We start from the raw sequence: 26837 nt of genomic DNA, 5'->3' as shown, positions 1-26837 counted from the left end.
GGGTTATGAGCCCTCTGTGCCTGTGTAAAATTGCACCTCCTTAGATCAATACAGCTTATTGAAATGTTTATATTGGTGACAGATAACACTAAGCATTACTGGAACATCCGTTAACTAACGGAGCTAGCTATAGTGGATCAAAAAGATTTTCAGTGTATTTCTTCCTTTTCTAAGCAAAGGAAATATGGAAATACATATCTTAAAACAAAGTTAATATCAAATAGCTTTGGCAACATTCTTCACCTTTAAGTATTCCACAGTCCATAATCAGATCCCGCTACTAAGAATTAAGTCCAGAGATGTTGTCGGTTTGGCTGTCTCTCAGTGGGAGAGGCCGCTTTAGAATGACCCCCTCTAGGGCTGGTTCTGGTTCTGACCCAGTCCCTGTCTTAGACTGCACAGGGTAGTGTCTGTCTGTCTGACTGTGTCTGTCTGTGGTTGTCAGAAGCAGGACTCCGGCGACTGTGTCCTCTCTTTGCAACGACTGCTTTTCCTTTTCAATATGGTTTCCATTGTGCAGGGCAGCATACCTGAAATGATACAAACACAGAATGTAACATTAGTTTCAAAGTGACATTGGCTAATCATTCAATGTACTTCATTATCTGAGATGCATCAATACTCTTTGATGACTAACTCCGAAAACAGACAGTTCACAGAATACAGAATGAACAGAACAATAGATTTTACACAGGATTCACTGTTTTGTTGAACTTGTAGCCTACCCTGAAAATGAGAGAGGTTTGTTTAGTAACTTAAAACCATATGAAGCGAGCAGCACTCGTGCCTGGTTCAAGCAGTATGGTTAATGTGAAGCTCTGGGATACAGTACATTGGGTTTGGCACTGCGGAGGGGAGCCTGACCTTCTCTTTTCTGGGGTTGTTGGCTGCTATACAGGAGTGGAACTACAGTAAAACCTTAACTGGTTCACTCTAAGGGTCATGGTCAACCAGAATTAGTGATAAACCTATAATGTTGTCAGAGTGCGTTAAATGACAATATTCAGATCCACTATAGAAATATAGAAATTTACCTCAGCAATCATCCAATCCAACATAGAAACGTGGGATAGAAAGCTGAGTCAAGCCAGAGCCAAGTCTACAAGAGTCCTACTCCTCTCCCTTTCACCATCTGGCATCATGACAACCTGAAGATACATCATATATGCAGACATTTTGCCTTTAATGGATGACTGAAATGGTGTCATGTTGATGATTTGAGATGATACAGAATGGTGAGTGAAAACCATTCAGCTGCACATTTTAGTCGCATGTCATAATTTTACTTTCACAAGTTTAGGGCCACAGATGTTTTCTTAATAGTTATTTTTCCTGACGCAGTAAAACATTACTTTGTTAACGCTCAGATGAGTAAGCAATATGATCAACTGTTTCTTCAATTTCTGTGATGCTTTGCACTGATCATCTCCCCACAAAGGACATACAATCAGAAGTTAGTATGAACTCCCAATAAAGTACAAAACAGTCACATTGACTGTAATGTGATCATTAATTCACTCCAAACATAAAACATACTTTAGAGGGAAATTGAGACATATGAATATGGTAAAAATATTTGCATAAAATAATCATACTAACTAAATCCCACTTGTAAGAAAGCAATTAATCAAACAGGTGACAAAGAAATACCATTTGGAAACCATATAATGAGTGATTTCTCTGGAGTAAATTGCTTACATTGAAGTGAATCAAACATTTCACTGTCATATTCATTGTCTCTGTGAGGTGCAAGCCATCCTAAAACCATTAAGATCTGTTTTCATAAACAACCAAACCAAAGGCAATTCCTGCTTAGAAATTGGCTGTGAAAAAAACTCAAAACTGTCTAATGTTCCGGGATTTAAGGTTTCCAATGGAGCAGAACCCCAAATTGCTACCACATTGCAGTGTTTAACCCAACAATGTCCTGCTTGTGTTGGTACAGCTGATATAGTGGTACCAACTACCCATAGAGAGGACCACAGACTGAAAGGAAGATGGTGACACTGCTCCTAATGGATAAAATGCTCTGGAAACACATGACTTAGGTATAGTGCACTATGTAATTACAGTGATCGAGGGGCAGATGAGTCCACCTCCTCTCTTTCTCTGTGTCCCTATATAAGTTCCTGAGCTCTGTACTAAGGGATGGCAGGAACACATAGGCCAGAGCCCCCTCTTGACTGGTATTTCCACCACCCACTCTCTGCTGCCCACTCTGACTCTCATCCTGACTTTATTAACGCTTAACCGCTGACATGTTAATGGGGGGTGGTGTTCCACTAAGTTTACATATGGAATTGTTTTAAGATGGTCATAACAAGGATTATATACCCCTTAAGGTATCAAAAAATATATAAAAACATTATTTGATTAAACATTGAATTTGGCATTACTGCTATTAGCCCATAGAAACGCAAGATTAACAGATTCACTAAATGGAACAACAGATAGTCCCCCAAAAAATCAATATAGTTTGTTCTGAAGTGTCTGTTCTATATCTGAGAGATATAAGAAAGATAGGAAACTATATATTTTTTTCTCCATATATACTTCCATACATTTTTTTTACTGGTACATGGGACCTTGTGACAAGTCTTGTGAGGCTTGTGGGCGTCCTAGAGCAAACCAGCCGACATGTACTGTACATGTTCGTAACAGACTCACCTTTCATGGAGTGGTCATATTAGTCCCGTGACGCTTGTGGGCGTCATAGAGCAAAAACGGGGAACACCATCGTGTTCATGAGAGTCTTTTCTTTCCACAGAGGGGTTTGTAGGCCAAACCGCTTGGACGCTTTAGACGTTTTCGTGAGAAGACTGATTGTCGGGATGTCTCATGGTCTGACAAACACTGCTGTAGTTTGGCCACCTTTCACCGCAGATACGGAAGAGTGATATCGGCGGATGCAGTGGATTGAGATGCAGCCGGACTTCGATGGGGATTTTTTTATAATGTTAATTAGATTTCCACGGGCCGTGGAAATTGTAGGAGAAAGTTTAAGCTAGAGATATACTTTTTGTTGCATGGGCTGCATCTCAATCCACTGCATCCGCCGATATCACTCTTCCGTATCTGCGGTGAAAGGTGGCCGAACTACAGCAGTGTTTGTCAGACCATGAGACATCCCGACAATCGGTCTTCTCACGAAAACGTCTGTAGCATCTGAATGGCAGGCCAAACTGTTCAGTTCGAAAGGTTTGCCTACAAAACTAATATGACCACTCTGTGGAAAGACGAGACTCTCACGAACACGATGGTGTTCTCCGATTTGCTCTACGACCCCCACGGGACTCGTCTGAAGTTGGTACCGTCGATGTGCCAACTTCTGTTTGTAGGAGGAAACCTGGCACCATCCCTACAGTGAAGCATGGTCATGGCAGCATCATGCTGTGGGGAGGTTTTTCAGTGGCAGGGACTGGGAGACTAGTCAGGATCGAGGCAAAGATAAACGGAGCAAAGTACAGAGAGATCCTTAATGAAAACCTGTTCCAGAGTGCTCAGGACCTCAGACTGGGGCGTAGGTTCACCTTTCAACAGGACAACGACCCTAAGTACACAGCCAAGACAACGCAGGAGTGGCTTCGGGACAAGTCTCTGAATGTCCTTAAGTGGCCCAGCCAGAGCCCGGACTTGAACCCGATCTAACATCTCTGTTGAGACCTGAAAATAACTGTGCAGCAACGCTCCCCAACCAACCTGACAGAGCTTGAGAGGATCTGCAGAGAAGAATGGGAGAAACTCCCCAAATACAGGTGTGCCAAGCTTGTAGCGTCATACCCAAGAAGTCTCAATGCTGTAATTGCTGCCAAAGGTGCTTCAACAAAGTACTGAGTAAAGGGTCTGAATACTTATGTAAATGTGATATTTTAGATTATTTTTAGTAATACATTGCAAAAATTTATAAAACCTATTATTGCTTTCTCATTATGGGGTATTGTGTGTAGATTGATGAAGGAAAAAAAACAATTTAATCAATTTTAGAATAGGCTGTAACGTAACAAAATATGGAAAAAGTCAAGGGGTCTGAATACTTTCCGAAGGCACTGTAAATACGGACTCGCGGGTCAAAGATTCTTTGCGATTGCATAGACTTGGGCGCTACGTTTTCGATTGACAGTGTATATTTGTTTGTTAGTTAGTTAGCTAGCTTTACAAACAAGTTAAAACTGTACACCTCTGAGAACAAGCCATCTCGACCAGTTTACATCTAATTATGCTAGTTAACTAGCGAAATCAAGGGCAAGGGGGTGTGAGGGAAACATCTGCGTGAGCTCAGCCATCCACACAGACACGTGTGCAATTATTGACTGGGAACATTTTCACGCTGTGAAAAAGTTTACAACATGACGTCACAATCACAACACAATCAGAATGATTAGGAACTATTTCACACTGGGAAAGGGATGGCATCAGGACACAGCAGGAGGGGCCTCCCTTCATTACACTGGGGCTCATGTTCCACCTGTCTTTCTCCAGAAGAGGGAGAGGCACGGCAGCAGGGGGGCCACGGGCAGGGGGCCCCAGATTTGACTTGAAGTCTTTATTTGAACGATGCCAGCCTGATTAAGTGAGCTATTGTCTCTCTGAGGATGTAGGCTGAATGAAGGGTACTGCTCCACATCCACTACACACTCTTGTTTCTAGTATTTATTTATGCAAAGTTGCATTAACATAAGAATCTCATTTACATAAGAATCTCATTAATATATACATTTTTTTTGAAGGGAGCCTTAAATGAGACATGGCACCATAGATAATGCTCATATGTTAGTCTGGATATAGACATGGAGCTCCATCATTCAGAATGGCCATATGCTAGTCTGGATATAGACATGGAACTCCATCATACAGAATGCCCATATGCTAGTCTGGATATAGACATGGAACTCCATCATACAGAATGCCCATATGCTAGTCTGGATATAGACATGGAACTCCATCATACAGAATGCCCATATGCTAGTCTGGATATAGACATGGAACTCCATCATACAGAATACCCATATGCTAGTCTGGATATAGACATGGAGCTCCAAACAGGGCCCAGTGCAAGTCTGGCAGGACCACAGAGAGGGGTCCAGAATACGGACAGTTTCCTGGCTGGCTAGACACACACACACACACACACACACACACACACACACACACACGCCTACAATCAGGGTAGGGGATAGACAGGCACCAAATTCCAGCAGGCAGCTGTGGGTGTCCAGGCTAGCTAACACACAGGGGAGCCAGCTGTGGTAGTTGGAGGAACGTTGTGTCTGTTTCAAGTTTGATAATAACATCAACATGCTGAAACTCCAAATGGAACAAAGATGGAACCATTGAGTGACGGTTGCCGTTGCAGTGGTAGAGCATTCCTGACCTGATTGTTTCTTTGACTGGAATGAGGAGCCAACATGGAGAGAACAAAAATAAGAAAAGTACAGAGGAGAAGTCTGTGTTCACCTTAACAATTCAGATGGCCTGTTTGTGTGCGTGTGTGTGTGTGTGTGCAGTATGTGTGTGTTTGACAGAGAGAGAGAGTGTTGAGGCATGAGAATAAGACAGAGTAAACATTTGTGTGTGTGAACATGTTTTTAAAAGTGTGTTGTGGAGGGGAGTGTGCTGTAAATGTACAAGTATGATGCCTTTTTGCCTTCACATAAACCAGATAAAAATCTTGCTATACATTTTCAGAGGACGGCCCCAATGCCTGAAGTTCTATGGCCAAAGTTTAGGTGAAGACCGCACTAAAGGGGGTCCTATCCCCTCCTTCAAATGGGAGCATTTTCTTTGAGAACATCCCCATCATCACAGTCTGTGAGCCTCACAGCCAGAGCAGCCAGGGGAATACAGTAGGGTGAAGAGCATTGACTCAGGTGAGACCAGACTGCTGTCTCATGAATAATTGTAGCTAGCCGGTGGCAGACAACATCCCAAGATTACATTACATATTTCAATGGGCGGAAAAGTTAGGAAACAAAACATGAAAAAATACCAGCTAGTGTTTACCTGCTCATCGCCAACACGAGAGCATTAGCGTTTATGACTCAGGACAGAGCGCTGCACCACACAAGTGATGGTTAGAGGTGTGGTGTTTCATTGACTAATTCATACAAAAGTTACTTTTAAAACTCTACACATATCTTAGATATTGGTATAGAAACCCCATTCACATTTCATATTGAAGACACAATCGTTGCGTTTATGATAATGTAAACATTATACTACATTACTATGACAAAAGAGCGACACCACACAAATGGAAGGAGTAACTCTAAAATGAACGGACTCTCCAGGAAACCTGCAGCTGGACTGTGTCCAACATAGCCCAGAGTGCTATATTTTCTATCTAGACAAAAAGGAATTTCTTACAGTCCATTTGAAGAGGAAAACCCTCATATTTATGTGATGTCCTGACAGTGTAAAACAAACATCTTTAAATCATATGTTCAGAGTTAATCAAAAAAATTCAACTCATATTTAAGGTGGAAGCACTGACACACACAGAGAGAGAGAGAGAGAGAAGAGAGAGAGAGAGAGAGAGAGAGAGAGAGAGAGAGAGAGAGAGAGAGAGAGAGAGAGATCCCTTTCCTCTGAATTACGTGGTAGAGATTGTCCTCATCAGCTCTACAATGAGACCATCAGACAGGCTATTAACTGATTGGTTGGTGCTCTTTTCTGTAACTAGGGGAGCATGTGTTGAATGTCAACTTTTAAATTAAATGTCACAGGTGCATTCATGTTGCCTATACAGTGCATTCATAAAGTATTCAGACCTCTTCCCTTTTTCCACATTTTGTTACGTTACAGCCTTATTCTAAAATGTATTAAATAAAAACTATTCCTCATCAATCTACACACAATACCCCATGATGACAAAGCGAAAACAGGTTTTTAAAATGTTTGCAAATGTATTAAAAATAAAAAACTGAAATACCTTATTTACATAAATAAAATAAAATAAAATTGTATTTGCCACATGCGCCGAATACAACAGGTGTAGACATTACCGTGAAATGCTTACTTACAGCCCTTAACCAACAATGCATTTATTTTTTAATAAAAAAGTACAATAAAACAACAACAACAAAAAGTGTTGAGAAAAAAAGAGCAAAGGTAAAATAAAATAACAGTAGGGAGGCTATATACAGGGGGGGTACCGGTGCAGAGTCAATGTGCGGGGGCACTGGCTAGTTGAGGTAGTTGAGGTAATATGTACATGTGGGTAGAGTTAAAGTGACTATGCATAAATAATTAACAGAGTAGCAGCAGCGTAAAAAGATGGTGGGGGTGGGGGTGGGGGGGGCAGTGCAAGTAGTCCGGGTAGCCATGATTAGCTGTTCATGAGTCTTATGGCTTGGGGGTAGAAGCTGTTGAGAAGTCTTTTGGACCTAGACTTGGCGCTCCGGTACCGCTTGCCGTGCGGTAGCAGAGAGAACAGTCTATGACTAGGGTGGCTGGAGTCTTTGACAATTTCGAGGGCCTTCCTCTGACACCGCCTGGTATAGTGGTCCTGGATGGCAGGAAGCTTGGCCCCAGTGATGTACTGGGCCATACGCACTACCCTCTGTAGTGCCTTGCGATCGGAGGCCGAGAAGTTGCCATACCAGGCGGTGATGCAACCAGTCAGGATGCTCTCGATGGTGCAGCTGTATAACTTTTTGAGGATCTGAGGACCCATGCCAAATATTTTCAGTCTCCTGAGGGAGAATAGGCTTTGTCGTGCCCTCTTCATGACTGTCTTGGTGTGTTTGGACCATGATAGTTTGTTAGTGATGTGGACACCAAGGAACTTGAAGCTCTCAACCTGTTCCACTACAGCCCCGTAGATGAGAATGGGGGCGTGCTCAGGCCTTTTTTTCGTGTAGTCCACAATCATCTCCTTTCTCTTGGTCACGTTGAGGGAGAGGTTGTTATCCTGGCACCACACGGCCAGGTCTCTGACCTCCTCCCAATAGGCTGTCTCATTGTTGTTGGGGATCAGGCCTACCACTGTTGTGTCTTCTGCAAACTTAATGATGGTGTTGGAGTTGTGCCTGGCCATGCAGTCATGGGTGAAAAGGGAGTACAGGAGGGGACTGAGCACGCACCCCTGAGGGGCCCCCGTGTTGAGGATCAGCATGGCAGATGTGTTGTTACCTACCCTTACCACCTGGGGGTGGCCCGTCAGGAAGTCCAGGATCCAGTCTAGAGTTTCTGGGATAATGGTGTTGATGTGAGCCATGACCAGCCTTTCAAAGTACTTCATGGCTACAGACGTCAGTGCTACGGGTCGGTAGTCATTTAGGCAGGTTATCTTAGTGTCCTTGGGCACAGGGACTATGGTGGTCTGCTTGAAACATGTTGGTATTACAGACTCAGTCAGGGACATGTTGACACTTGCCAGTTGGTCAGCACATGCTCGGAGTACACGTCCTGGTAATCCGTCTGGCCCTGCGGCCTTGTGAATGTTGACCTGCTTAAAAGTCTTACTCACATCGGCTACGGAGAGCGTGATCACATAGTCATCCGGAACAGCTGGTGCTCTCATGCATGCTTCAGTGTTGCTTGCCTCGAAGCGAGCATAGATGTGGTTTAGCTCGTCTGGTAGGCTTGTGTCACTGGGCAGCTCGCGGCTGTGCTTCCCTTTGTAGTCTGTAATAGTTTTCAAGCCCTGCCACATCCGACGAGCGTCTGAGCCGGTGTTGTACGATTCAATCTTAGTCCTGTATTGACTCTTTGCCTGTTTGATGATTCGTCGGAGGGCATAGCGGGATTTCTTATAAACGTCCGGGTTAGAGTCCCGCTCCTTGAAAGCGGCAGCTCTACCCTTTAGCTCAGTGTTGATGTTGCCTGTAATCCATGGCTTCTGGTTGGGTTATGTACATACGGTCACTGTGGGGACGACGTCATCGATGCACTTATTGATGAAGCCAGTGACTGATGTGGCGTACTCCTCAATGCTATCTGAAGAATCCCGGAACTTGTTCCAGTCTGTGATAGCAAAACAGTCCTCTAGCTTAGCATCTGCATCATCTGACCACTTTTTTATTAACTGAGTCACTGGTGCTTCCTACTTTAGTTTTTGCTTATAAGCAGGAATCAGGAGGATAGAGTTATGGTCAGATTTGCCAAATGGAGGGAGAGGGAGAGCTTCGTATGCGTCTCTGTGTGTGGAGTAAAGATGGTCTAGAGTTTTTTTTCTCCTCTGGTTGCACATTTAACATGCTGGTATAAATTAGGTAGAACGGATTTAATGCCAGCATTTGTTTGTGGTGGTAAATAAAGAGCTATGAAAAATATAGATGAATACTCTCTTGGTAAATAGTGTGGTCTACAGCTTATCATAAGATACTCTACCTCAGGCGAGCAAAACCTTGAGACTTCCTTAGTATTTGATTTTGTGCACCAGCTGTTGTTTACAAATATACACAGACCACCACCCCTTATCTTACCGGAGTCAGCCGTTCTATCCTGCCGATGTAGCGTATATCCCATCAGCTGTATGTTGTCCATGTCGTCGTTCAACCACAACTCGGTGAAACATAAGATATTACAGTTTTTAATGTCCCGTTGGTAGGATAACCGTAATATTAGGTCATCTAATTTATTTTCAAATGATTGAACATTGGCTAATAGGATTGATGGAAGAGGCAGTTTACTCGCTCGCCGTCGGATCCTTACAAGGCACCCCGACCTACGTCCACGATATCTCTGTCTCTTTCTCCTGCGAATGACAGGGATTTGGGCCTTGTCATAAGATACTCTACCTCAGGCGAGCAAAACCTTGAGATATCCTTCACGTCCGACTCGTTGAAGAAAAAATCTTTGTCCAATGCGAGGTGAGTAATCGCTGTCCTGATATCCAGAAGCTCTTTTTGGTTATAAGAGACGATGGCAGAAACATTATGTACAGAATAAATTACAAATAACGCGAAAAAACACACATAATAGTACAATTGGTTAGAGGGCTGTAAAACGGCAGCCATCTTCTCCGGCACCATCATAGACCTATATCGACATAACCTGAAAGGCCGCCCAGCAAGGAAGATGCCACTGCTCCAAAACCGCCATAAAAAAGCCAGACTACGGTTTGCAACTGCACATGGGGACAAAGATCGTACTTTTTGGAGAAATGTCCTCTGGTCTGATGAAACAAAAATAGAACTGTTTGGCCATAATGACTATCATTATGTTTGGAGGAAAAAGGGGGACCCTTTGTTCAGACCCTTTGCTATGAGACCAGAAATTGAGCTCAGGTGCATACTGTTTCCATTGATTATCCTTGAGATGTTCCTACAACTTGATTGGAGTCCACCTGTGGTAAATTCAATTGATTGGACATGATTTGGAAATGCACACACTTGTCTATATAAGGTCCCACAGTTGACAGTGCATGTCAGAGCAAAAACCAAGCCATGAGGTCGAAGGAATTGTCCGTAGAGCTCCGAGACAGGATTGTGTCAAGGCACAGATCTGGGGAAGGGTACCAAAACATTTCTGCAGCACTGAAGGACCCCAAGAACACAGTCGCCTCCATCATTCTTAAATGGAAGAAGTTTGGAACCACCAAGACGCAATCGGAGGAGAAGGGCCTTTGTCAGGGAGGTGACCAAGAACCCAAAGATCACTCTGAGATCCAGAGTTCCTCTGTGGAGATGGGAGAACCTTCCAGAAGGACAACCATCTCTGATGCACTCCACCAATCAGGTCTTTATGTTAGAGTGGCCAGACGGAAGCCACTCCTCAGTAAAAGACACATGACAGCCCGCTTGGAGTTTGCCAAAATGGACAACAACCTCTCCCTCAACGTGACCAAGACAAAGGAGATGATTGTGGACTACTGGAAAAAAAAGAGGACTGAGCACGTCCCCATTCTCATCGACGGGGCTGTAGTGGAACAGGTTGAGAGCTTCAAGTTCCTTGGTGTCCACATCACCAACGAACTATCATGGTCCAAACACACCAAGACAGTCGTGAAGAGGGCACGACAAAGCCTATTCCCCCTCAGGAGACTGAAAATATTTGGCATGGGTCCTCAGATCCTCAAAAAATTATACAGCTGCACCATCGAGAGCATCCTGACTGGTTGCATCACCGCCTGGTATGGCAACTGCTTGGCCTCCGACCGCAAGGCACTACAGAGGGTAGTGCGTACGGCCCAGTACATCACTGGGGCCAAGCTTCCTGCCATCCAGGACCTCTATACCAGGCGGTGTCAGAGGAAGGCCCTCAAAATTTTCAAAGACTCCAGCCACCCTAGTCATAGACTGTTCTCTCTGCTACCGCACGGCAAGCGGTACCGGAGTGCCAAGTCTAGGTCCAAAAGACTTCTCAACAGCTTCTACCCCCAAGCCATAAGACTCCTGAACAGCTAATCATGGCTACCCGGACTATTTGCACTGCCCCCCCACCCCATCCTTTTTACGCTGCTGCTACTCTGTTAATTAGTTATGCATAGTCACTTTAACTCTACCCACATGTACATACTACCTCAACTACCTCAACTAGCCGGTGCCCCCACACATTGACTCTGCAACGGTACCCCCCTGTATATATAGCCTCCCTACTGTTACTTTATTTTACTTCTGCTCTTTTTTTTCTCAACACTTTTTTTGTTGTTGTTTTATTTTTACTTTTTTTGTTAAAAATAAATGCACTGTTGGTTAAGGGCAGTAAGTAAGCATTTCACTGTAATGTCTGCACCTGTTGTATTCGGCGCATGTGACCAATAAAATTGGATTTGATTTGATTTGATTTGATTTGATAAAGGGTCTGAATTATTATTATTAATGAAATTATGTAAATGTGATATTTCAGATTTTTATTAGTAATACATTTGCAAACATTTCTAAAAACCTGTTTTTGCTTTGTCATTATGGAGTATTGTGTGTAGATTGATGAGGGGGAAAAACAGTGTAATCCATTTTAGAATAAGGCTGTAACGTAACAGTATGTGGAAAAAGTCAAGGGGTCTGAATACTTTCCGAATGCACTGTATGGTGCCTATATGGTCTTTCTTATAGTTCGTGTGGGTTGCCACAGGTGGGAGGATGGGTGATATTTTCCACATTTTGTCAAATACATTTTTTGTCATAATTCAGAATATAAAAGTGTGTACGTGGAAATGTACAGTCTAGCAAATATGACAAGTAGGCTAACGTACTTACTCTGCTGTGGACATAAGTGTCATCGTGCAGTGAAAAGGTGAAAGTAAATACAGTCATTTCATTCAATTATAAAATAACAGTTGAGAAGTGCTACTTAGAGTCCAGCACAAAGACAGGCACATCTTTCAGAACCCATATAATTGCAGACAGAGCAAAAGGAATGCTAAAGGTACTTTAGGTGAAATGTTGAAAACCAGCAGCACCTAGTACTTTAGTCCTCTTATGTAATAATTGCTCTTACATAACCCTAATACAGCTAATAATAGATATGGAATTCGCTTTCCATACTTTAAAACCTGATCTAAAAAATAAATGAGACGTGCACGTCTCAATAAATCCACTCGTAAAATGTGTTTGTTTTGTATATCAGATTTTAACATTACCAACGTCTTGTAAACTATCTTGTAAACCTACAGTACAGCGAATTACAGTTAGTAACCTTGTATCTATGTGACTTTAAACATCAGATTACCTGTAACATGTGACCCAACGATAGCTATTAGGCTATTTTTCATGTGAAAGGCATTCATTTATCACTCTGGCTTAAAAGGGCACATGCTATTCATAAACTGACATAATTAACCACTTACCCTATTCACTACGACCTGAAAAACATACCAAAGGTCAAAGTGCAGACGTCTGCTTGCCTGCCTGCGTGAGTGGATCATGGAGCTGGTATTTCAGTACATATGGCAGTACCATTCAAAGAGCTATGACAACCATCATGCTTATAGCTCTGTAAATGGCGCTGCAATCTGCACCATGCAGTCTTCCTGTCTTTTGGCAGGCAAAAATCAGTCAAACAATGCCAAAAAAAGGTTAAGCAATCACATTATCATGATCAGTCAAGTATCACATTGCTGCTGTCAGTATGCAGAAAATTAACACACACAAAAATACATTTACATCATTTAGCAGACGCTCTTATCCAGAGCGACTTACAGTTAGTGAGTAAATACATTTGTAATTTTTTTTATACTGGCCCCCCGTGGGAATCAAACCCACAACCCTGGCGTTGCAAGCACCATGCTCTACCAACTGAGCTACACAGAAAAGTATTTCAAGCCAGTATCCAAGAAGAAGAAGAAGAAGAAACAAGTGAATGTGAGAACAGTTTAGTGGTGGGTGGAAAAAGTCTGCAGATACTCTTCTTGTAAGTTGTCTGTCCCTCCCTTTTTTTAAACTGTCCCTATAGTACAGTGCCTTGCAAAAGTATTCATCCCCCTTGGCGTTTTTCCTATTTTGTTGCATTACAACCTATAATTTAAATTGATTTTTAATTGGATTTCATGTAATATACATACACAAAATAGTCAAAATTGTTGAAGTGAAATGAAAAAAATTACTTGTTTCAAAAAATTCTAACAAATAAATGAGGAAAAGTGGTGCGTGCATATGTATTCACCCCCTTTGCTATGAAGACCCTAAATAAGATCTGGTGCAACCAATTACCTTCAGAAGTCACATGATTAGTTAAATAAAATCCACCTGTGTGCAATCTAAGTGTCACATGATCTGTCATATGATCTCAGTATATATACACCTGCTCTGAAAGGCCCCAGAGTCTGCAACACCACTAAGCAAGGGGCACCACCAAGCAAGCGGCACCATGAAGACCAAGGAGCTCTCCAAACAGGCCAGGGACAAAGTTGTGGAGAAGTACAGATCAGGGTTGGGTTATAAAAAAATATCAGAAACTTTGAACATCCCACGGAGGACCATTAAATCCATTATTTAAAAATGGAAAGAATATGGCACCACAACAAACCTGCCAAGAGAGGGCCGCCCACCAAAACTCATGGACCAGGCAAGGAGGGCAATTACTTGCATAATACCACAATCACTGATCTTATGCTTATTTCAGAAGAAGTCCTGTAATTACATGCATGAATTTTCAAAAGTCAAAAGTGAACTTGAGTGTAACAAAGTGAGAAAGTAATAAAAATTAATTATCCATGGTCTTTTTCAGGGTCATATTAGTGTATTAGGATGTGGATATGTGTGGTTGTAAGGTATTTTTGATGTATTTCTGGATTGAATGGCATCCTATGGGAAAGTGGCATAACATTATATGCCTATAAAGTATCTAAATATGTGAAATATGGACCAAAAACTGTCTTGGGATATCAAACAACAGTATAGGTACAGTGAGGGAAAAAAGTATTTGATTCCCTGCTGATTTTGTACGTTTGCCCACGGATGGTGGTAGGTTTATTTGAACAGTGAGAGACAGAATAACAACAACAAAATCCAGAAAAACGCATGTCAAAAATGTTATAAATTGATTTCCATTTTAATGAGGGAAATAAGTATTTGACCCCACTGCAAAACATGACTTAGTACTTGGTGGCAAAACCCTTGTTGGCAATCACAGAGGTCAGACATTTATTGTAATTGGCCACCAGGTTTCCATACATCTCAGGAGGGATTTTGTCCCACTCCAAGTCATTAAGGTTTCGAGACTGACGTTTGGCAACTTGAACCTTCAGCTCCGTCCACAGATTTTCTATGGGATTAAGGTCTGGAGACTGGCTAGGCCACTCCAGGACCTTAATGTGCTTCTTCTTGAGCCACTCCTTTGTTGCTTTGACTGTGTGTTTTGGGTCATTGTCATGCTGGAATACCCATCCACAAACCATTTTCATTGCCCTGGCTGAGGGAAGGAGGTTCTCACCCAAGATTTGACGGTACATGGCCCCGTCCATCGTCCCTTTGATGCGGTGAAGTTGTCCTGTCCCCTTAGCAGAAAAACACCCCCAAAGCATAATGTTTCCACCTCCATGTTTGACGGTGGGGATGGTGTTCTTGGGGTCATAGGCAGCATTCCTCCTCCACCAAACACGGCGAGTTGAGTTCATGCCAAAGAGCTCCATTTTGGTCTAATCTGACCACAACACTTTCACCCAGATCTCCTCTGAATCATTCAGATGTTCATTGGCAAACTTCAGACGGCCCTGTATATGTGCTTTCTTGAGCAGGGGGACCTTGCGGGCGCTGCAGGATTTCAGTCCTTCACAGCGTACTGTGTTACCAATTGTTTTCTTGGTGACTATGGTCCCAGCTGCCTTGAGATCATTGACAAGATCCTCCCGTGTAGTTCTGGGCTGATTCCTCACCGTTCTCATGATCATTGCAACTCCACGAGGTGAGATCTTGCATGGAGCCCCAGGCCGAGGGAGATAGACAGTTATTTTGTGTTTCTTCCATTTGCGAATAATCGCACCAACTGTTGTCACCTTCTCACCAAACTGCTTGCCGATGGTCTTGTAGCCCATTCCAGCAATGTGTAGGTCTACAATCTTGTCCCTGACATCCTTGGAGAGCTCTTTGGTCTTGGCCATGGTGGAGAGTTTGGAATCTGATTGATTGATTGCTTCTGTGGACAGGTGTGTTTTATACAGGTAACAAACTGAGATTAGGAGCACTCCCTTTAAGAGTGTGCTCCTAATCTCAGCTCGTTACCTGTATAAAAGACATCTGGGAGCCAGAAATCTTTCTGATTGAGAGGGGGTCAAATACTTATTTCCCTCATTAAAATGGAAATCAATTTATAACATTTTTGACATGCTTTTTTCTGGATTTTGTTGTTGTTATTCTGTCTCTCAATGTTCAAATAAACCTACCATTAAAATTATAGACTGATCATTTCTTTGTCAGTGGGCAAACGTACAAAATCAGCAGGGGATCAAATACTTTTTTCCCTCACTGTAAGTGTGAAAATCGGGGATATCCTAATTTAAGTCGTGGGGATGCTCCTTGCTGAAACACAAACTCCAGATTGTGGTTTTAAGTAAATTAAATGGGGTTTATGCACCCAATATTTCTTGACAAACCCTACTTAATCAAATAACTGTTTTCCAAAAATCTATACAGTAGGTGTATAGTAATAAATGGTCCTAGTAATAAATTAAAGTCACCAGCACAGCACGCCCATTGACAATACATTACAATTAGCTTATTATCATTACCGAAATTAAGGTTCACATTCCCAAAAAAAACTGCAAATGAAGTGGTAATGATACATTTATGTTTTGGTAATGAGAGGTTAGTTCAATCTGCAAATAATAGGAGACAGCCATTATGAATCAGCAAACATTACCCTATGCTGCCCTATATACATAGACATGGAATCACAGGTCACTTTAATAATGTTCACATACTGGTTTACTCATTTCATATGTATATACAGTGGGGGAAAAAGTATTTAGTCAGCCACCAATTGTGCAAGTTCTCCCACTTAAAAAGATGAGAGAGGCCTGTAATTTTCATCATAGGTACACGTCAACTATGACAGACAAATTTAGATTTTTTTTCTCCAGATTTTTAAAGAATTTATTTGCAAATTATGGTGGAAAATAAGTATTTGGTCACCTACATTCAAGCAAGATTTCTGGCTCTCACAGACCTGTAACTTCTTCTTTAAGAGGCTCCTCTGTCCTCCACTCGTTACCTGTATTAATGGCACCTGTTTGAACTTGTTATCAGTATAAAAGACACCTGTCCACAACCTCAAACAGTCACACTCCAAACTCCACTATGGCCAAGACCAAAGAGCTGTCAAAGGACACCAGAAACAAAATTGTAGACCTGCACCAGGCTGGGAAGACTGAATCTGCAATAGGTAAGCAGCTTGGTTTGAAGAAATCCAGGCTCTGTCGTAGCCGGCCGCGACCGGGAGACCCATGGGGCGGCGCACAATTGGCCCAGCGTCGTCCAGGGTAGGGGAGGGAATGGCCGGCAGGGGATGTAGCTCAGTTGGTAGAGCATGGCGTTTGCAACGCCAGGGTTGTGGGTTCGATAAAATAATGTATGCGCTAACTGTAAGTCGCTCTGGATAAGAGCGTCTGCTAAATGACTAAAATGTAAATGTAATGTAAATGAAAAAATCAACTGTGGGAGCAATTACAAGGAAATGGAAGACATACAAGACCACTGATAATCTCCCTTGATCTGGGGCTCCACGCAAGATCTCACCCCGTGGGGTCAAAATGATCACAAGAACGGTGAGCAAAAATCCCAGAACCACACGGGGGGACCTAGTGAATGACCTGCAGAGAGCTGGGACCAAAGTAACAAAGCCTACCATCAGTAACACACTACGCCGCCAGGGACTCAAATCCTGCAGTGCCAGACGTGTCCCCCTGCTTAAGCCAGTACATGTCCAGGCCCATCTGAAGTTTGCTAGAGTGCATTTGGATGATCCAGAAGAGGATTGGGAGAATGTCAGATGAAACCAAAATAGAACTTTTTGGTAAAAACTCAACTCGTCGTGTTTGGAGGACAAAGAATGCTGAGTTGCATCCAAAGAACACCATACCTACTGTGAAGCATGGGGGTGGAAACATCATGCTTTGGGGCTGTTTTTCTGCAAAGGGACCAGGACGACTGATCCGTGTAAAGGAAAGAATGAATGGGGCCATGTATCGTGAGATTTTGAGTGAAAACCTCCTTCCATCAGCAAGGGCATTGAAGATTAAACGTGGCTGGGTCTTTCAGCATGACAATGATCCCAAACACACCGCCCGGGCAACGAAGGAGTGGCTTCGTAAGAAGCATTTCAAGGTCCTGAAGTGGCCTAGCCAGTCTCCAGATCTCAACCCCATAGAAAATCTTTGGAGGGAGTTGAAAGTCCGTGTTGCCCAGCAACAACCCCAAAACATCACTGCTTTGTGTTTTGGTAAAGAGGAGATCTGTATGGAGGAATGGGCCAAAATACCAACAACAGTGTGTGAAAACCTTGTGAAGACTTACAGAAAACGTTTGACCTGTGCCATTGCCAACAAAGGGTATATAACAAAGTATTGAGAAACTTTTGTTATTGACCAAATACTTATTTTCCACCATAATTTGCAAATAAATTCATAAAAAATCCTACAATGTGATTTTCTGGATTTTCTTTTCTCATTTTGTCTGTCATAGTTGACGTGTACCTATGATGAACATTACAGGCCTCTCTCATCTTTTTAAGTGGGAGAACTTGCACAATTGGTGGCTGACTAAATACTTTTTTTCCCCACTGTACCACAGGAGGTTGGTGGAACCTTAATTGGGGAGAACAGGCTCGTGGTAATGGCTGGAGCGGAATCGGTGGAATGGTATCAAATACATCAAACACATGGTTTCCAGGTGTTTGATGCCATTCCGTTTGCGCCGTTCCAGCTATTATTATGAGCAATCCTCCCCTCAGCAGCATCCACTGGTATATACCGTATTCTACTGTATTTTAGTCAATGCCACTCCGACATTGCTCGTCCTAATATTTATATATTTCTTAATTCCATTATTTTACTTTTAGATTGGTGTGTATTGTTGTGAATTGTTAGATACTGCACTGTTGGAAATAGGAACACAAGCATTTCGCTACACCCGCAATAACATCTGCTAAATATGTGTATGTGACCAATAAGATTTGATTTTATTTGAAAAATTGACCACATCACTAAAGCCCATTCATGCCTCCATGTTGGTAAGGTATTTGGTATGTTGGTCAGCTTTTTAGCCATTTCGGTAATGAGAAGGTAAAGGGGGTGTTTGAGAATAAGAACCGCATTCTGAAGGCATATAAGCAAATAAATTAACTTAACTTGTGCTCATCTTTTGGGATACCCCTCTAGATTATGCATCATGGGTGAATAAAACTATTTAAAAACTGATCTGAGTTTTTTTATTGAAATAAGTTCGTTCTTCTAAAGTAAAATTGTATGAAATGACCAGAGAATTTAACTACAGACCCAGGTTCAATCCAAGGCTGTGTCACAGCCGGCCGTGACCGGGAGACCCATGAGGCGGTGCATAATTGGCCCAGCTTCGTCCGGGTTAGGGGAGGGTTTGGCCAACAAGGACAGCCGGCTGGGATGTCCTTGTCCAATCGTGCTCTAGCGACTCCTTGTGGGTGCCTGCAAGCTGACTTCAGTCGCCAGTTGTACGGTGTTTCCTCCGACACATTGGTGCGGCTGGCTTCCGGGTTAAGCAAGCAGTGCGGCTTGGCATTGTCGTGTTTCGGAGGACGCATGACTCTCGACCTTCGCCTCTCCCGAGTCCGTACGGGAGTTGCAGCGATGGGACAAGACACTAACTACCAATTGGATATCACGAAAAAGGGGTAAAAGTACAAAAAATATATATATATTACTTTCCATGCAAAGTAATATGTTACTTTTGTTCAATGTAATATATTAATTAACTAATCCCAACACTGCTTGTACTGAGGGACCATTAATATATAGTTTATATTACAATCTAATCAAGCAGATAGCTCCCATTGGATATACAGTGGGGAAAAAAGGATTTAGTCAGCCACCAATTGTGCAAGTTCTCCCACTTAAAAAGATGAGAGAGGCCTGTAATATTCATCATAGGTACACGTCAACTATGACAGACAAATTGAGGAAAAAAAATCCAGAAAATCACATTGTAGGATTTTTTATGAATTTATTTGCAAATTATGGTGGAAAATAAGTATTTGGTCACCTACAAACAAGCAAGATTTCTGGCTCTCACCGACCTGCAACTTCTTCTTTAAGAGGCTCCTCTGTCCTCCACTCGTTACCTGTATTAATGGCACCTGTTTGAACTTGTTATCAGTATAAAAGACACCTGTCCACAACCTCAAACAGTCACACTCCAAACTCCACTATGGCCAAGACCAAAGAGCTGTCAAAGGACACCAGAAACAAAATTGTAGACCTGCACCAGGCTGGGAAGACTGAATCAGCAATAGGTAAGCAGCTTGGTTTGAAGAAATCAACTGTGGGAGCAATTATTAGGAAATGGAAGACATACAAGACCACTGATAATCTCCCTCGATCTGGGGCTCCACGCAAGATCTCACCCCGTGGGGTCAAAATGATCACAAGAACGGTGAGCAAAAATCCCAGAACCACACGGGGGGACCTAGTGAATGACCTGCAGAGAGCTGGGACCAAAGTAACAAAGCCTACCATCAGTAACACACTACGCCGCCAGGGACTCAAATCCTGCAGTGCAAGACGTGTCCCCCTGCTTAAGCCAGTACATGTCCAGGCCCGTCTGAAGTTTGCTAGAGTGCATTTGGATGATCCAGAAGAGGATTGGGAGAATGTCATATGGTCAGATGAAACCAAAATATAACTTTTTGGTTAAAAAAAATACTTGTCGTGTTTGGAGGACAAAGAATGCTGAGTTGCATCCAAAGAACACCATACCTACTGTGAAGCATGGGGGTGGAAACATCATGCTTTGGGGCTGTTTTTCTGCAAAGGGACCAGGACGACTGATCCGTGTAAAGGAAAGAATGAATGGGGCCATGTATCATGAGATTTTGAGTGAAAGCCTCCTTCCATCAGCAAGGGCATTGAAGATGAAACGTGGCTGGGTCTTTCAGCATGACAATGATCCCAAACACACCGCCCGGGCAACGAAGGAGTGGCTTCGTAAGAAGCATTTCAAGGTCATGGAGTGGCCTAGCCAGTCTCCAGATCTCAACCCCATAGAAAATCGTTGGAGGGAGTTGAAAGTCCGTGTTGCCCAGCGACAGCCCCAAAACATCACTGCTCTAGAGGAGATCTGCATGGAGGAATGGGCCAAAATACCAGCAACAGTGTGTGAAAACCTTGTGAAGACTTACAGAAAACTTTTGACCTGTGTCATTGCCAACAAAGGGTATATAACAAAGTATTGAGAAACTTTTGTTATTGACCAAATACTTATTTTCCACCATAATTTGCAAATAAATTCATAAAAAATCCTACAATGTGATTTTCAGGATTTTTTTTCTCATTTTGTCTGTCATAGTTGACGTGTACTTATGATGAAAATTACAGGCCTCTCTCATCTTTTTAAGTGGGATAACTTGCACAATTGGTGGCTGACTAAATACTTTTTTCCCCCACTGTATCAGAGGCCAGAATTAGATTAACAGGCAAAAAGAGATTAGCAACAGTCAGGCCTATTCAGCTACTCAATAGGCTCAACAGACAATCTGGCTGACTGGCCGGTAATGGGAGATCTTTCAAGATCTCTCAAGATATGGAGAGGAGCACATGCATGCACACACACACACACACAGACACACACACACACAGAGAAAATACAGAATACAGAAAACGATAATTTCTTAGTATGTGCAATTGAACATAAAACCATGCAATTGAACATTAAATAGATGCACATCATCACACACTCTTCACATCAAACATCATGCATGTAACCTGAACTTGCGTGTCAGAGAGATTGACAGAGGACACAGAGCAGGTTGAGGGGGTAAGGGGGTGTGAAATAGACTCACTTGAGAGGTTGTCAAGCAGCACTAGACAGGAACAGGCCTAGTGTTGCAGAACCAGAGCAAGAGTTTGGAGGCAGAGGAGCAGCCACTGGAGGAGGCACAGGGTAGCAGGAGAAGGGGGCAGAAGAGGTCCAGACAGAGGGAGAGAGGCGAGAGGAAGAAAGAGCGGAGGGAGGGAGGGAGGGAGGGAGGGAGGGGAAAATAACATAAGGAAGAGGTGGAGAAAGGCAGAGGAGAAGAAAAGGGGAGAGAGAGAGAAAGAGAGAGAGAGTGGGGAAAAATCTGGTTAATCCACACCCAAGTGACTCATTCAGCAGTTACTAACACACAGCTAGTGTACATACAACCAGGTACTGTAGGAGACAGCTCTGCAAGCAGGTCACTAAGCTAACATATGGAATTGTTTTAAGATTGTCATACCATGGATCATTTAGCTATTTGATTTTGAATTTTAGGACCCCTGTAGGTATCCACATTTTTCTAAAATAAATTATTTGATCAAATATAGAATTTGGCTTTTACTACTATAGCCTATAGAAACACAATGAATAACACATCCATAAATGGCAACCGGTACCAGATTACCTTCAGACGAGTCCTGTGACACTTGTGGGGGTTGTAGAGCAAAACTGAGAAAAAATGTGTGTTCGTGAGAATCTCCCCTTTCCATTGTGGGGTCATAGTAGTTTGTAGCCAAACCGTTTGGACGCTACAGATAGAAGTTGGCACATCGGAACTTGTGGACACCAAGGAACTTGAAACTCTCGACCCCTCCACTACAGCCCCGTCGATGTGAATGGGGGCGTGTTCGGCCCTCCCTGTCCTGTAGTCCACGATCATCTCCTTTGTCTTGCTCACGTTGAGGGAGAGGTTGTTGTCCTGGCACCACATTGCCAGGTCTCTGACCCCCTCCCTATAGGCTGTCTCATCGTTGTCGGTGATCAGGCCTACCACCGTTGTGTCGTCAGCAAACTTAATGATGGTGTTGGAGTCATGCTTGGCCACACAGTCGTAGTCATAGATTGTTCTCTCTGCTACCGCACGGCAAGCGGTACCAGAGCGCCAAGTCTACGTCCAAAAGGCTTCTTAACAGCTTCTATCCCCAAGCCATAAGACTCCTTAACAGTTAATCATGGCTACTATTTGCATTGTCCCCCCCACCCCACCCCATATTTTATGCTGCTGCTACTCTGTTTATTATATATGCATAGTCACTTTAACTCTACCCACATGTACATATTACCTAAATTACCTCGACCCACCGGTGCCCCCGCACATTGTCTCTGTACCGGTACCCCCTGTATATAGCCTCCCTACTGTTATTTTATTTTCCTGCTGCTCTTTAATTATTTGCTATTTTCATTTTTTACTTATCTATTTTATACTTAACACTTTCTTTTTTTTCTTCTTAAAAACGGCATTGTTGTTTAAGGGCTTGTAAGCATTTCACTGTAAGATCTACACCTGTTGTATTCGGCGCATGTGGCAAATCAAATTTGATTTGATTCAATTCCAGCATGGTGGAAGTGTCGACCCACTGTTCACGCGTCTTGGAATACCTGATGGTCAAATGCCGACCCTTCTACCTCCCGAGGGAGTTTTCAGCTGTTATCATGACTGCTGTATACATACCACCTCAGGACAATAAAAATAACAAGCTGGCGCTTAACGAACTGTACAAGGCTATAAATAAGCAGGAAACACTTCACCCAGAGGCTGCCTTTCTGGTTGCCGGCAATTTTAATTCGGCACCACTAAGACACATGATGCCCAACATCCATCAACATGTGTCCAACGCCAGTAGGGGCGATGAAGTCCTAAACCAATGCTATTTTACCCACAAGCAAGCATACAAGGCCCTCCCTCGTCCGCTATTTGGCAAATCAGAAGCTGAAACAGGAAGTACCCGCGATTTACTCCGTTGAGAAATGGTCACCAGAATCAGAGGGTATGCTACAGGACTGCTTTGCTAACGCTGATTGGAATATGTTTTGAGACTCCGCCGATAACATTGACGAGCTAACCAGCTCCGTCACCGGCTTTATTAGAAGATGCATCGGCGACGTTGTACCCACGGTGAGGGTTCACGGCTTCCCCAATCAAAAGCCCTGCATTAACACTGAGGTTGGCGCTAAACTACAGGGCTACCGCACACAGAGATATCGTAGACAACCCTGATGCTTTGGCCGAAGACAGGAATAAGTACAACAACATGAAGCCGGGTGTGAGGGCAGTCACCGACCCAGAGGACTGGGTGATATCGCTCTTAGAGGCCGACGTGAGAAGACATGTCCCAGTCTGTAATCCCCACATGTTTTAAGATGACCACAATAATTCCTGTTCCTAAGAACTCTAATGCTTCATGCCACAATGATTACCGTTATGCAGCACTCACTTCTTTAATCATGAAGTGCTTTTAGAGGCTGGTTATGGCACACATGAAAGCCACCATCCCAGCCACCCTAGAACCACTCCAATTTGCATACCGCCCCAACAGATCCATAGACGATGCAATCTCAATTGCTCTCCACACTGCCCTCACACATCTAGATAAGAGGAATACCTATGTGAGAATGCTGTTCATTGACGACAGCTCAGCGTTCAACACCATTATCCCCTCCAAGCTTGTCACCAAGCTTAGGACTCTAGGTCTGAACACATTTACATTTTAGTCATTTAGCAGACGCTCTTTTCCAGAGCGACTTACAGTTAGTGAATACATGTTTGTTTTTGTTTTTTTGTTTTTTTATACTTGCCCCCCGTGGGAATCGAACCCACAACCCTGGCGTTGCAAACGCCATGCTCTATCAACTGAGCTGCATCCCTGCCGGCCATTCCCTCCCCTACCCTGGACGACGCTGGGCCAATTGTGCGCCGCCCATGAGTCTCCCGGTCGCGGCCGGCTGCGACAGAGCCTGGATTCGAACCAGGATCTTTAGTGGCACAGTTAGCACTGCGATGCAGTGCCTTAGACCACTGCGCCACTGCAACTGGATCCTGGACTTCCTGACGGGCTGACTCCAGGTAGTGAGGGTAGGCAACATCACCTCCACCACGCTGACCCTTAACACAGGGGCCCCACAGGGGTGCGTGCTTAGTCACTGTGTGGCCAAGCATGACTCCAACACCATTATCAAGTTTGCTGATGACACGACGGCGGTAGGCCTGATCACCAGCGACGATCAGTCAGCCTACAGGGAGGAGAACAGTGACCTGGCAGTGTGGTACTAGAGCAACAACCGCTCCCTCAACGTCAGCAAGACCAAGGAGCTGATTGTGGACTACAGGAAACGGGGGGGCGAGCACACCCCAATCCACATGGACGGGGCGGCAGTGGAGAAGGTAGACAGCTTCAAGTTCCTCGGTGTCCAAATCACAAAAGACTTAAAATGGTCCAAACGCGCACAGTCACGAAGAAGGCGCGACAGTGCCTCTTCCCCCTCAGGAGGCTGAAAAAGTATGGCATGGGCCCTCAAATCCTGAAAAGGTTCTACAGCTGTACCATTGAGAGCATATTAACTGGCTGCATCACTGCCTGGTATGGAAATAGCACCGCCCTCGATCACATGGTGCTACAGAGGGTTGTGCGGACAGCCCAGTACATCACTGGGGCCGAGCTGTCTGCCATCTAGGACTTCTATATCAGGAGGTGTGAAAAGAAGGCCCGGAAAATCGTCAGACCCCAACCACCCAAGCCATAGACTATTTTCTCTGCTGCCACACGGCAATAAGTGCATCAAGTCTGACACCAACAGGCTCTTTAACAGCTTCAATCCCCAAGCAATACGACTGATAAATAGCTTTAAAAATTGCTACATGGACTGATTTTACCTTTACCTCTTTATTGACCTTTTATTTCAATATTTGCAGTCTCTATGCACACTCTACACACACTGTCACTCCAACACACACACAAACACTCACTCCATCATTTTCTCACTCACACATAATATGCACATACATTTATACTGACTTTACTCACCCGCACACTCACTCACATGCAAGCTGCTGCTACTCTGTTTATCTTATATCCTGTTGCCTAGTCCCCTTATCCCTATACATACAGTATCTACCTCCATCACTGAGTTTAAAAATTTATTGTATATAGTATACTATTTTATTATTATTTTTTATTTAATTTTAATATTTTTGTTATTTTTTATATTATATATTTCCCTATTTTTTTTATTTATTTTTTTATAATTTTTTATTTAATTTTTTAATTTTTTTATTTTTTATTTTTTTTGTATATAGTATACTTACTTACTTAGTGTATTTGATGTTTCCTATTCTAATTTCTCGTGTGTTGTTTTCTAGTAATATATTGTTATTGATTATTGCATTGTTGGGTTTTGAGTTTGCAAGAAAGACATTTCACTGTACTTGTGTATGTGACATTAAAACTTGAAACTAACACCAGCCACACTACACAATAAAGGCTTAACATTTTGGAAACTGACATAACTTTGTCTGAGCCTACGACTGCACGTAGTGGTACTTAATCGGCAGACCGAGACCCTGTCACACTGAACGAGCCAAGACGTCCGACAATCGTTTACGACCTGGACATTTTTTCTGGGACAGCAACAACGTGGCATAAGACGGCTAAAATCGTACAGTCTGTGCGGGCCTTTAGCGGTATCGCGGTTGGTTCTGGCATGGATTTTGACAATGGAAGCGCAGCCTATCCAGTCTTGACGCGCAGTACCCATATGCACATGGAACAAGAGAGATGTGCTTTTTGTGCCAGTCAACCTTGTATATAGCAAAATTGTTTCATTTGATAAAAAATCAAGTCCATAGTAGGCTACCCTTACCATACTCTAACGAAAGCTGGTTCAACAGCAATGCATCTGGTGACTTTCCTATCCTGGCCATGCATTAGCCAAGTAGCCTATCCATAAAAGGCTTCTAAATGTTCTACTCGTGAGGCTTTTGCCTTCATGCTTTTGCATTATTCACAATTCACATAGGCCCTGCAGTGCATACTCCATTAGGCTTGTATCCATCCCCATTTCCAAAGACTGCCTCTTGGCCTGTTACCAAAGTCGAGCCCCTCAAAACATATTTTAAAAATGCAGTCCTATAACGGTAGGCCTAGGCTATATCTTGCTTATTGAGAATGTGCCTCACATATATAATACAATTTAGTATTTTTTATTTGAGGATAAGTGTGATGCGAAAAGACCTATACTTGTTGGCATGTTGATGTTTATTGTCATGAGTCTTGTCCTGAAGGCAGAACTGAGCAATTTCCCCTTAGATAGGCCAGCTGCGAAGTCAAAATTGGCTATATTGTAAAAATTCATGAAAACAAATATTTGCTTTTTGGTCTTACTTTAAGGTTAGGCATTAGGGTTAGCTGTGTGGTAAAGGGTTAAGGTTAGGGTTAGGTTTAAAATCAGATTTTATGACTTTGTGGCTGTGCCAGCTAG

At 43.1% G+C, this 26837-nt stretch overlaps 1 protein-coding gene across 1 annotated transcript in view; it reads right to left on the bottom strand.

The window, feature by feature from the left end:
• Positions 1-441: 441 nt before the first annotated feature.
• The window catches only part of LOC311107550 (5-hydroxytryptamine receptor 4-like), a gene marked incomplete at both ends in the record, with an annotated part of 113030 nt that continues 86634 nt past the window's right edge, over positions 442-26837 (bottom strand). The window contains 2 exon segments of the mRNA XM_084150057.1: positions 442-463; positions 465-530. Coding sequence (XP_084006183.1) covers positions 442-463; positions 465-530 — 88 coding nt within the window.

This window comes from Coregonus lavaretus, assembly GCF_964263955.1.
Source record: "Coregonus lavaretus genome assembly, chromosome: 32".
Classification (NCBI taxonomy): Eukaryota; Metazoa; Chordata; class Actinopteri; order Salmoniformes; family Salmonidae; genus Coregonus; species Coregonus lavaretus.
The sequence above is the reverse complement of the archived record's forward strand: the minus strand, read 5'-3'. Positions and strand labels throughout refer to the sequence as shown.